Here is a 12,313-nt window from a genome sequence, read left to right as displayed (position 1 = left end):
CTGCGTGAGTTTTTTCCAGGTTCTCCGGTTTCCTCCCATATTCCAAAGACTTGCAGGTTTGTAGGTTAATTGGCTTTGGTAAAGATTGTAAATTGTCCATAGTGTATAGGATAGCGTTAGTGTATGGGGATCGCTGGTCTGCCTGTGTCTACACTGTATCTCTAAACCAAAAATTAAACTACGAAAGCCTGCAAAATGGCCTTGATCTAATTGAATGGCAAAAGCAGTGCAAATTGGGCCCATTCTGTCCCTATGGAAAATGTGTTGGTTCTTTCACCAAACCAAAGGCAGCTTCCCTGCTGGTCTGCTTTTTGGGACTTGATTGCTTCGAATGAGTGACATATTTTCCCACCTCATGAAACCCATGCCTTAGCATTCAGGGTAATCATTTGGAAATTTGACAACAATGTTTCTTGGCTTCTTTCAGCTGTCTCAAGCCTGACATGGGAAAAAAGGCCAAGCAAAAAACACAGACCAAGAAAAAGACACTGAACCCTGAATTTAATGAGGTGAGATTTGTTCATCTTGTGTAAACAGTCAGAGGAAACAACGCCTTGTAATAGTCCTTCCGGATTTACTGCGTGGGTGATCTCTAACTCAAAAATCTTCGGCGTAACGGAACAAACATAAAACCAAAATGTCACAGTTGATATATCATCCAAACTTGCAGAGCCCAAAATAGACTCCATGGTCTGTCAAATATGATTGGATATATTGTCATAAAAAGGAACTGCAAATGCAAAGATGGTCACAAAATGCTGGAGTAACAGTGAGTCAGGCAGCATCTCTGGAGAAAAGGAATAGGTGACATTTTGGGTTGAGACCCTTCTTCGGACTGTGAGTCAGGGGAGAGGGAAACCAGAGGTATGAAAAGGTACACAGTATAAATGAATGAAAAGAACAAATCAAAGCCAGCAACGATGATCAAGGAAATATATAACCCACAACGGTCCATTGCAGGCTGTGGAAAAGGTGATAGCAAGTAGATATAAGCAGGGAAACTAAGCAGGATGCAGGCAAACTAGTAGGACAACTAGGTTGGAGGCGGCATGGAGGGAGAGGGAATGCAAGGTCAGGCAGCATCTCTGCAGAAAATGGATAGGTGACATTTTGAGTCAGGACCTTTCTTCAGACCTGACGAAGGATTGTGACCCAAAACAACACTTATTTCTCCAGAGATGCTGCCTGACCCGCTGAGTCTCACCAGCATTTTGTGTCTGTTTCATACATTTCTATAACCTGGATTAAGGCTTCTTATAAAGACAACAAATGGTTACACTATGAAGATGCCAAGACTTAATCGCCTAACATCACAAAGCCGAGTGCATCTGCTGAAATGCAGCACAAATATTTTAATCCGTATTATTGTTAGAAGCCATTATTGGTTTAACAAACAAAGCCTTGTGGTGGTGGGAAAGCAGTCCTATTTCACACCCGGCCATCTGGTGATGTAGATGTGTACAGCCCTTGTTCAGTATTTTCCCAGACAGTGTAAGCATACATTCATAGGCAGGAGCCGCGTTATAGAGAGTGTAGAAAGGAACAGCAGATACTGGTATATACCGAAGATAGACACAGAGTGCTGGACAAACTCAGCGGGTCAGGCAGCAACTTGGGAGAAAAAGCATGGGTGACGTTTCAGGTCGGGACCCGTTTTCAGACTGAGAGTAGAGGGGAGGGAACTTGCCTCCAGTTCCCTGCCCTCTACTTTCAGTCCGAAGAATGGTCCCGACACGGAACGTCACCCATCCAGTCTATTTTTGTAAACCACCATTCACGGTTACATGTTTCTAAAACAATAACTATTCTTTGAGAAGAGTTTTGAGCATATCGAAAGTCAGCAGACATCCCAGAGTACTGTGATGACCCAGACTTGAGACACTAAGAGACAAAGAGACCTTGACCCAGTAAACGTCATAGAAACAAAGGAACTGCAGATGCTGGATTACAATAAAGGTGCTGGAGTAACTCAGTGGGTCCCGAGAACATGGATAGGTGATGTTTCATGTCGGGACCCTTCTTCAGACTGATTGTAAGGGGGGGGGGAGTTGCGAGAGAGGAGGGTCAGGACAAAGCGTGGCTGGGAATAGGTGAGCACAGCCGAGGGAGAGGGTGTAATTTAGAAATATGGAGCATGGAAATGGGACCTTCAACCCGCCTTGCTCACGTCGACCAACATGCCCCATCTACACCAGTCCCACCTGCCTGCATTTGGCCCATATCCCTTTAAACCCATCCTATCCATATAACTGTGTAAATGTTTCTTAAACATTATGATAGTACATGCCTCAACTACCTCCTCCGGCAGCTCGTTCCATACATGCACTAACCTTTGTGTGAAAAAGTTACCCTTCAGGTTCGTATTAAATCTTTCTCCCCTCACCTTAAACCTATTAAATCTGTTCCCAGTCCTTCTTCAGGCTTCAACCCGATTGAATCTCTGCTGTTTATTTGCTTGTGGTGCTATACAGAAGTACAGGATCATTGCAGTTAATCAATGTGATTCCTGTTTCTGTAGGAATTCTTCTATGACATTAAGCACAGTGACCTGGCTAAGAAAACCCTGGCGTTTTCCGTGTGGGATTACGACATTGGCAAAACCAATGATTACATCGGTGAGTTATGACTTGGAACAAACACATTGAAAGAAGCGTGTACATTGAAGTAAGGTACGGCATTCAGACTTAAGCTTTTAAATGGCTTTCATTTGCTGATTCATTGCCATGGAATCAAAATCCACACGTGAGGAGTTTTCACAATTAGCGCAGTTCTTCCAGGTTGCTGAAATTTGACACAATCTGCATGACCACATTTTGTGGTAGATGCAAAGATCCAGTTCACACCTTCAAATGTACACATTTACCATGCCATACCTCATTGTATTATTGTTATATACAATTGAACAGACGTCAGAAGGTAATTGAACAAGCACGTCACGTGCGGTTGGATTTCTTCAGAAATGCTAGACCTGTAGGCTGCAGAAATTTAGTTTTGTTTTGTTTTAGGGCGCCGCTCATGTTAATTCAGCTCTCTCACCCTGACTCAGCACTTTTGTCTCTGCCTGATCCCCATGGTGACAGCACTCTGTACTACAGATACATGCATCAACTTCCGAAAAGTCCAATACTTATCTCTCCATCTGCTGCAATGCTTTTGCACTGTTTCTTTTGCCTGTGATCAGAGCAGAGTCCAATCATTGTTTAAGAGTCCTTATCAAAATTGTTTTGCTAAAAGGGATAGTCTCTTAATTGCTTCACACAATTCACACAAGCTGGAAAGGATGCAGAAAAAATTATGAGTATGTTGCCAGGACTCAAAGGTCTGAGTTATCTGAAAAGGTTGTGCAGGCTAGGACATTATTCCTTGGAGCGCAGAAGGATGAGGGGTGATCTTATTAATGGTTTACAAAATCATGAGAGCAATAGTTTGGGTAGATGCACAGAGTCGCTTGCCCAGATTAGGGGAATTGAGAACCAGAGGACATAGGTTTAAGATGAGGGGGGAGAGAAAAAATTAATAGGACCTGAGGTGGAGCAAGCTGCCAGAGGAGGTTGTTGAGGCTGGTACTATCGCAACATTTCATAGAAATATAGAAAATAGGTGCAAGGAGTAGACTTCGGCCCTTCAAGCCAGTTCCGCCATTCAATATGATCATGGCTGATCATCCAAAATCAGTACCCCGTTCTGACTTTTTCCCCATATCCCTTAATTCCCTTAGCCTTAAGAGCTAAATCTAACTCTCTCTTGAAAACATCCAGTGAATTAGCCTCCTTTCTGTGGCAGAGAATTCCACAGATTTACTGGGTGAAAAGGTTTTTCCTCATCTCAGTCCTAAATGGCCTAAGTATTCTTAAACTGTGACCCCTGGTTCTGGACTACCCCAACATCGGGAACATTTTTCCTGCATCTACCCCTCTCATCCTTCTAAATTCCAGCGAATACAAGCCCAGTCGACCCATTCTTTCATCATATGCCAGCCGCCTTTCCGGGAATTAACCTGGTTAACCTACGCTGCACTCCCTCAATAGCAATAATGTCCTTCCTCAAATTAGGAGACCAGTATTGCACACAATACCCGTGAGGGCCCTGCAATAGGACCTTCTTGCTCCTAAACTCAATCCTCTCGCAGTGAAGACCAACATGCCATTAGCTTTCTGCACTGCCTGCTGTATCTGCATGCTTATTTTCAGTGACTGATGTACAAGTGCTCCCAGGTCTCGTTGCACCTCCCATTCTCCTAATCTGACACGATTCAGATAATAATCTGCCTTTCTGTTCTTGCCACCAAAGTGGATAATCTCACATTTATCCACATTATACATTCCCAGTTTTTTTTTTGCCAGACAGGGATGAACAATTTCTGGAGTTCATTCATGCGGTTTTTACATTTTTGCCATTACATCCCCATTGTCAACGCTTTAAGTATAATTTGCCAGTCTATCCTAGCCAATTCCCATCTCATACCTTCAAAGTCTCCTTTATTCAAATTCAGGACCCTAACCTCTGAATGAACCGTGTCACTCCATCCTAATGCAGAATTCCACCATATTATGGTCACTGTTGCTCAAGGGCCCTTGCACAACAAGATCGCTAACAATCCTTCCTCATTACACAATACCCAGTCGAGGATGGCCTGCCCTCATCGATTCCTATACATATTGGTTTAAAAAGCCATCCCGTATACATTCCAGGGATACCTCCTCCTCAGCACTGTTACCAATTTGGCTGGCCCAATCTATATGGAGATTAAAGTCATGCATGATAACCGCTGTACCTTTGCTACACGCATCCCTAATTTCCTGCTTGATGCTATCCCCAACCTCCCTGCTGCTGTTTGGTGGTCTATATGCTGCCTGAGCCGCTGAATTACTCCAGTATTTTGTGTCATTCCTTGGTAAATTAGCATTCTGAGTTTTTTTGTTTCTACAATACCTTAATGTGGTTGCTACAGAATCAAATGGAAGACCAGAAACTCAGCAAAGGCTCTTCCTGCATCTGGCACCTCCCTGGAAAATTACGTTAAAGTCATTTACTCTGTCTTTTAAACTTAAGCTGATCATCTTTCGGCACTGTCACCAGAATGTAACATGTTGGCAAATTGTTCAGCCTCCCATTCGTCCATCTCTGATTAATCGAGTAAGGCTGTAATTGAACTAGTCATATTGCCTAAATCAGAGAAAGTCCACCTTAAGCAGATTAGTCCTGTCCTCTAAGAATGCTAATCCTATTATGGTACATAATACCTATCCTAAAAGATCTGTTGGCATTATGAGAGTCAAATATTCCACTAATTCCACTTGCACGGTGGGTGGCGCAGCGGTAGAGTTGCTGCCTTACCACACCAGAGACCCAGGTTTGATCCTGTGCTGTCTGTACAGATTTTGTATGTTTTCCCTATGAACTGCATGGGTTTTCTCCGGCTATTCTGGTGTCCTCCCACACTCCAAAGATGTAGGCTAATTGGCTTGGTAAAATTGTAAATTGTCACTAATGTGTGTAGGATGGTGTTAATGACCGGGGATCGCTGGTCGGCGCATGGTCGGTGTGCCGAAGGGCCTGTTTTCGCACTGTATCTCTAAACTAAACTAAACTGAATACCCAGAGGATTTCTGAGGCAACGCCAAACGAGACTTCTGATGGGCCGAGATAACTTAGCTGAGAGATTTATGCTAAATCAAAGGGCTAAGGAAAGCCCAGCATCAATGAGATTCACGTTCTCTGTCTTATCTACACATTTATGTCATTTTGTCCTTAACATTTACTACAAATGGGCAGAAACATAAATGATGCAAAAGCAGATGTTTGCAGATACTAGTAATCTGGAATGAAACAGCAAGCATCTGTTGAGTCATAGAGTCGTACAGTGTGAGAACAGGCCCTTCAGCCCAACTTGCCCACATCGGCGAACATGTCCCACCTACACTAGTCCCATCTGCTTGTGTTTGGCCGATATCCTTTTAAACCTTTTATCCACGTACCCGTGTAAATGTTTCTGAAACATTGTGATAATCCCTGCCTCAACTACCTCCTCCGGCGCTTGTTCCATACACCCACCACCCTTTGTGTGAAAAAGTTACCCCTCAGGTTCCTATTAAATCTTTCCCTCCTCACCTTAAACCTCTGGTTCTTGATTCACATATTCTGGGCAAAAGACTATGTGCGTTTACCCGATCTATTCCTCTCGTGAGAGGAATAGAGGGGAGATGTTGAGAGGGAAGATGACCTGGGCAGTGATCTTTCCAAACAAGGGAGAGAACTCAGCAAATATCCTGCCCCATTCAGGACCTGCGGCGCCCAGGGGCAAGGGACCTGACTGTACCATCCTAAACCCTCAGACTAGGGTCCTGGAGGGGGGGACGGGTAACAACCTCAAGGCATTCAGAAACAGGTTAATACACAGAAGGACACAGGTTAATGCACAGAAGGACACAAAGTGCTGGAGTAACTCAGCAGATCAAGCAGCATCTCTTGAGAACTTGGACGGGTGACATTTAGTTTAGTTTAGAGATACACCGTGAAAACAGGCCTTTCGGCCGATTGAGTTTACGCCAACCGTCGATCAAATGTACATTAGTTCTATATGTAAGAAGGAACTGCAGATGCTGGTTAAAACCGAAGATAGACACAAAAAGTTCGAGTAACTCAGAGAAGGAATGGGGGACGTTTTGGGTCGAGACACTTCTTCAGAAATTAGTTCTATGTCATCCCACATTCGCATCCTGCCCACTTGGGGCATTTTACAAAGCTACAAGTCTGTACGTCTTTGGAACATGGGAGGAAACTGGAGCACCTAGAGAAAGCCCACATGGGTCACGGAGAACCTGCAAACTCCACACAGACAGCACCCGTAGTCAGGATTGAACCCCGGGTCTCTTACGCCATGACGCAGCAGCTCTACCACAGCACCACCGTGTCGCCCCTGTCGCCCTTTTGGGTTGAGACTGTTTTTCAGCCTGGTTACAGAGGGCGCAGAAGAAAACTGAAAAAGGGGAGAGGCAGGACAAAGTGTGGCAGGTAATAGGTGGACACAAGCGAGGAGGGGGTTTGATAGGCAGATGTTTGGAATAAAGGTCAGAGATAAAAGCAGAAGGTGTGAGACAGGATTGAAGAGTTGCCGATTCAGAAGGTTCAGCAGCTGGGCAGAGCCAACCTTGAAGCTGCAGAGTAACAAGTAGCCTACTCTGCAGGCTCGATTTATTCCTTGCCTCACCCCGCTCAATTTCAAATGACAATCATTTTCAAGGGACATTCCTGTGCTGAGTTTAGGTTTATTATTGTCACGTGTACCTGTTATGTTTGTCACATGTACTTCTTATGCTTTGTGTTGGGTAAAAGCTTGAATACTCGAGTATGCAACATGATTTTACTTTAACTTATTCATCACTCAGCTTCCTGAGACTTTCTATGGGTTGAGGCTAATTGTTGTCACAGGTACCAAAGTACAGTGACAACTTTTGTATTGGATGCTATCCCATCAGATCAGATGATATTGTACATGAATACAATCAAGTCAGACTCAAGAACAATATGTAGAGCAAAGGGGAAGATACAGAATGCAGAATATTGTTCTCAGCATTGTAGCGCACAGGTTCCATAGATAAAGTCCAATGTCCGCAATGGGGTAAAGGTGAATCAATCAGTACCTTAGCTTATAGAAGAGCTGTCCAGAATCCTGATAAGAGGGGTAGAAGCTGTCGCTGAGTCTGGTGTGCGCTTTCAAGCTTCTGTATCTTCTGCCCGATGGGAGTGGGGAGAAGATGGAATGACTGGGTTGTGGAACAGGTCTTTGATTATGTTGGCTGCTTTTCCGAGGCAGCATGAAGTGTAGATGGACTCATTGGCGGGGAGTCTGGTTGTGTGATGGACTGAGCTAGAAAGGAATTGGAATTATTTCAGCCTTTGCTTGAATGGAGTCTCCCTTAAGATGCAGGCTCCTTCAGGTGGTGAGTGTAAAACATGTAGTGAGGTAAAAGAGGAAGCAGACCGATGGACGAGGCCGGACACATGGAAGTGAGGATGCCGCTGCCCGGGGAAGGAACAAAGATGACCCGGCATTGGGGGGACTGCCGTGAGGGAGGGGGGGGGAGAGAGAAAGGGGGACGTGGTGCGGGGTGCTTTGTATGCGCACTTTATGGCCAACTATTTGCATATCTTGGGTAAGCAAACAAAGAAAAGCAAACAAAGAATTTCACTGTGACTTGTTACATGTGACAATAAAGTATTCATTCATTCAACTCCTAACAGAGACTAAGCTACTGTCTATTTTTGACATTTCCTGTTTACTTTTACTTCCTATTATAGACATCGAACTATGCAGCAGGGAAACAGGCCCTTCGGTCCAACAACTAACCAAGCTACCTAACCGAGCTAGCCCCACTTGCCTGCATCTGACCCATATCCCTCCAAGCCTTTCCTATCCATGTACCTGTCCATATGTCTTTTGAATGTATTTATACACATCTCTATCACTTCCTCTAGCAGTTTGCTCCATACACCCACCACCCACCACCCTCCACCACAACTGAAATAGTTATCCCTCGGGTCCCTTTTTGCCTGATAATTATTTGACAATTAATATGTTCTTCAGCTTCAGTCCAGTTGAAAACCAGTGAGTCTGAAAAAAAGTCTCGATCCAAAATGTCACCTATTCCGTTTCTCCAGAGATGCTGCCTGACCTACTAAATTTATTCCAGCATCTTTGGTGTAAACCAGCATCTGTAGTTCCTTCCAACATGTAGTTGGTTCCAGTATCAGTCAGGTTATGACTAACTCAAAACTAGCCGGTAATCTAACCTGGATCTTGCTATAAGACCCAAGGCATTCACTCAGTACAACAACAACTTACATTTGTGCAAAATCACTGTGGAAATAGACCATCCTCAACACCATAAGGAGGCTTAAATTGAGGTGCACTGAATTGACCAAAAGCTTGAAGAAACAAGAAAATGCAAATGTTGGTTTACAAAAAAAGACACACAGTGCTGGAGAAACTCATGGGTGAGACCAAGAGTCAAGAACTTCAAATTCCTGGGCATGCATATTTTCGAAGATCTCTCCTGGTCCCAGCACACTGATGCAATTATAAAATAAGCACATCAGCGCCTCTACTTCCTGAGAAGATTACGGAGAGTCAGTATGTCAAGGAGGACTCTCTCGAATTTCTACAGGTGCACAGTAGAGAGCATGCTGACGGGTTGCATCGTGGCTTGATTCGGCAACTTGAGCGTCCAGGAGTGGAAAAAGCTGCAAAAAGTTGTAAACACTGCCCAGGCCATCACCAGCTCTGACCTCCCTACCGTCGAGGCGATCTATCGCAGTCGCTGCCTCAAAAAGGCTGCCAACATCATCAAGGACCCACACCATCCTGGTCACACACTCATCTCTCCGCTGCCATCAGATAGAAGGTACAGGAGCCTGAAATCTGCAACATCCAGGTTCAGGAACAGCTTCTTCCCCACAGCCATCAGACTATTAAACACAACTTCAAACAAACTCTGAACTGTAACAACCTATTGCACATTATCTGTTTATATATGTGTATATATATGGTCTATGGTATATAGACACATTGATCTGTTCTGTATTTATGCCTACAATATTCTGTTGTGCTGCAGCAAGCAAGAATTTCATTGTCCTATCTGGGACACATGACAATAAATTCTCTTGACTTGACTTGATAGGCGACATTTTGAATTGGGACCCTTCTTCCCGAAACATCTATCTGTGTTGTCCAGAGATGCTACCTCACCTGCTGAGTTACTCCAGCACTGTGTGTCTTTCTTTGAGCAAAACTATGGATTATTTTTCTGATAAATGACCTTGGTTTCAAGTCTTGCATATCTGCAAACTTAGACTGTCACAATACTTGTGAGGGTATTACTTTAGTAGTAGAGTGTCAAGTACTCAAGTTAGTCTAGTATTACCTTGGCTAACAATAAACTTGAAGGGCTTAGCTGCAAGTCTTGGGGTCTGGTATTGAATAGAAATGTTCAGTTAATCGTAGTCTAACTGTCATGACAAGTTCATAAGCTCTAGGAGCAGAATTAGGCCATTCGACCCGTCAGGTCTACTCCACCATTCAATCATGACTAATCTACCTTTCCCTCTCAACCCCATTCTCCTGCCTTCTCCCCATAACCCCTGATACCCGTACTAATCAAGAATGTGTCAATCTTTGCCAAATTATAGTACTATCTTCATTGTCTTCCTTTGATGTTTTTTGCTTCTAACACCCTGTTCCTCTCCTCTTAGGCAGTATTATTCTGGGCATCAATGCCAAAGGAGACTGCTTGAAGCACTGGTACGAATGCCTGAAGAACAAGGATAAGAAGACTGAACGCTGGCACACACTATATAATGCAAACCCTATCCCCAGTGATTGAGGAGTATCCACTCGAGCCAAGGTTTTACTTACCACCATTATTCACTTCCTTTACCATTCCTCTTCTTTGTTCCTCTCCTCCTGCTTAAGTCACTTTGATGAAGGGTTACCAGCTTCATGAAAAATATTTAACCAACATGAATCCTTTGTTGACATACTCGATATGTGTTGACATAATCCCTCTGGAACATCACCACATCAGACATGCAAGCTGCCACTGTGAGAAAAATTATGCACGATTCTTCCGGCATTATTTATCTTAAAAATGGGTGCCAAATTATGTACTGGAAAGAGTTTATTCCATTACGTTCCTACATGGGTTTGTGTCTCTGTGTAGACTTTAAGTAAATAAACTCACTCTGGTAAGAACCAGCTGAACTACACATTGAGCTGAAGGGACCATGGGCGCATTTTGCTAGTTAAATGCTAGGATAAATCTTTACCAGTACAGGCAGGAGACTAGTCTATTGCCTCTGGGAAGCAACCCTCAGTTTTCAACCCCACCTGCTGACCTACACTCGCCTGGGCAGCTCTGGCACAGCTGGTAGAGATGCTGCATCACAGCGTCCGAGACCCAGTTTTGATCCTGACCTTGCACGCTGTCGATGGAGTTTACACATCTCCCTCTGACGGCATGCATTTCCTCCGGGTGTTCCAGTTTCTTGGTCCTCCAAAATATTCCAAATGGAATATTTCCTCCCACATCCCAAACACATGGGGTCTTTAGGTTAATTTATCTCTGTAAATTTGCGCCTAATGTGTAGGGAGTGGAGGAGAAAGTGGAATAACATAGAACTAGTGTGAACGACTGATCGGTGTGAACTCAATGGGCCGAAAGGCCTGTTTCCATGTTTTATGTCTAAACTAAAACTAAACTAAACTAAATACAACTTCCCACTCAGGAGGCAGATAGTACTTTGGGAAGGAATTTGCCAGGAATCCGACCTTTTTAAATGGCGCAAGGAATGGAAAGTGCTTCTTATCCCAGTGCATTGTATCCCAGTAGTTAAAGTTTGACTCATTGCTGAGGTCAGATGATTTCTGTTCAGGTTTTTTACAGAAGGAATTGATGATATAAATGCCATAAATATAATCTGCCAGAGATTCGAGAACTGATCCATTAAAATTGAAAATTACGTACAACTCTTACTTATTAAAGATGAGGGATGAGAATCGGAAATACTAGATAGCCAGTCATCTAGAAACTATGGATAGGGATTGAGTGACTGGACCTTCTTGTAAACCTTCGATTGTTCAGAGCGGCCTTACGTAGAGGGGGGGAACATGCCTGTCACGGGAGTGGCAAGTTTAGGTCAGTAGTCTTAGTTCAGATAAGAGATCCAGCATGGAAACAGGCCCTTCAGTCCACTGAGTTCGTGCCAACCAGGAATCACCCGTAGGCTAGTTCTATCATACACACTAGGGACAATTTACAGAAGCCAATTAATCTACAAACCTGCACATCTTTGTGATGTGGGAGGAAACTGGAGCACCTGGAGAAAACCCACGTAGTCACAGCACGAGCATACAACTCCATACAGACAGCACCTGCAGTCAGGATAGAGCTCGGGTCTCTGGCGCTGTAAGGAAGCAACTCTACCACTGCGTCATCTCTGGATGTTCTTTCTAAGGTCTTAAAGACGTCATTCCATGAAGTCCCTCATTGAGCTTGTTTAGTTTAGTTTAGTGTAATATATTATTCTCAGCTGTACTGAGGTATCCAGTCAGAGAAAATACTATACATGAATACAACCAAGCTGTCCACAGTGCACAAATAAAGGATGAAGGGCAAAACAATTAGTGCAAAGTCTGATAAAGTCGAATTATAAATAATTTAAAGGTCTCCATTGAGGTAGCTGGGAGATTGAAACTGAAAGCAGTTTATTGAGCAAGCAAGGAAACTGCCCAACAGCAGCACAGTAAATAGGGATC

General features: G+C 43.8%; 1 protein-coding gene across 3 annotated transcripts in view; it reads left to right on the top strand.

Annotated features, from left to right (window-relative positions):
* LOC116987584 (rabphilin-3A-like) overlaps positions 1 to 11,199 on the top strand; it is a 124,405-nt gene extending 113,206 nt beyond the window's left edge. For all 3 annotated transcript variants that reach the window (XM_033043738.1, XM_033043739.1, XM_033043737.1), the window contains 3 exons: positions 428 to 509; positions 2,519 to 2,615; positions 10,252 to 11,199. In XM_033043738.1, the coding sequence (XP_032899629.1) occupies positions 428 to 509; positions 2,519 to 2,615; positions 10,252 to 10,382 (310 nt within the window). In that variant the 3' untranslated portion in view covers positions 10,383 to 11,199. The remainder of the gene's footprint in view (positions 1 to 427; positions 510 to 2,518; positions 2,616 to 10,251) is intronic.
* Positions 11,200 to 12,313: the final 1,114 nt, after the last annotated feature.

The sequence above is a fragment of the Amblyraja radiata genome, chromosome 25, assembly GCF_010909765.2.
Source record: "Amblyraja radiata isolate CabotCenter1 chromosome 25, sAmbRad1.1.pri, whole genome shotgun sequence".
In the NCBI taxonomy this organism is placed as follows: Eukaryota; Metazoa; Chordata; class Chondrichthyes; order Rajiformes; family Rajidae; genus Amblyraja; species Amblyraja radiata.
Note: the sequence above shows the minus strand (reverse complement) of the source record. Positions and strands in the feature narration are given on the sequence as shown.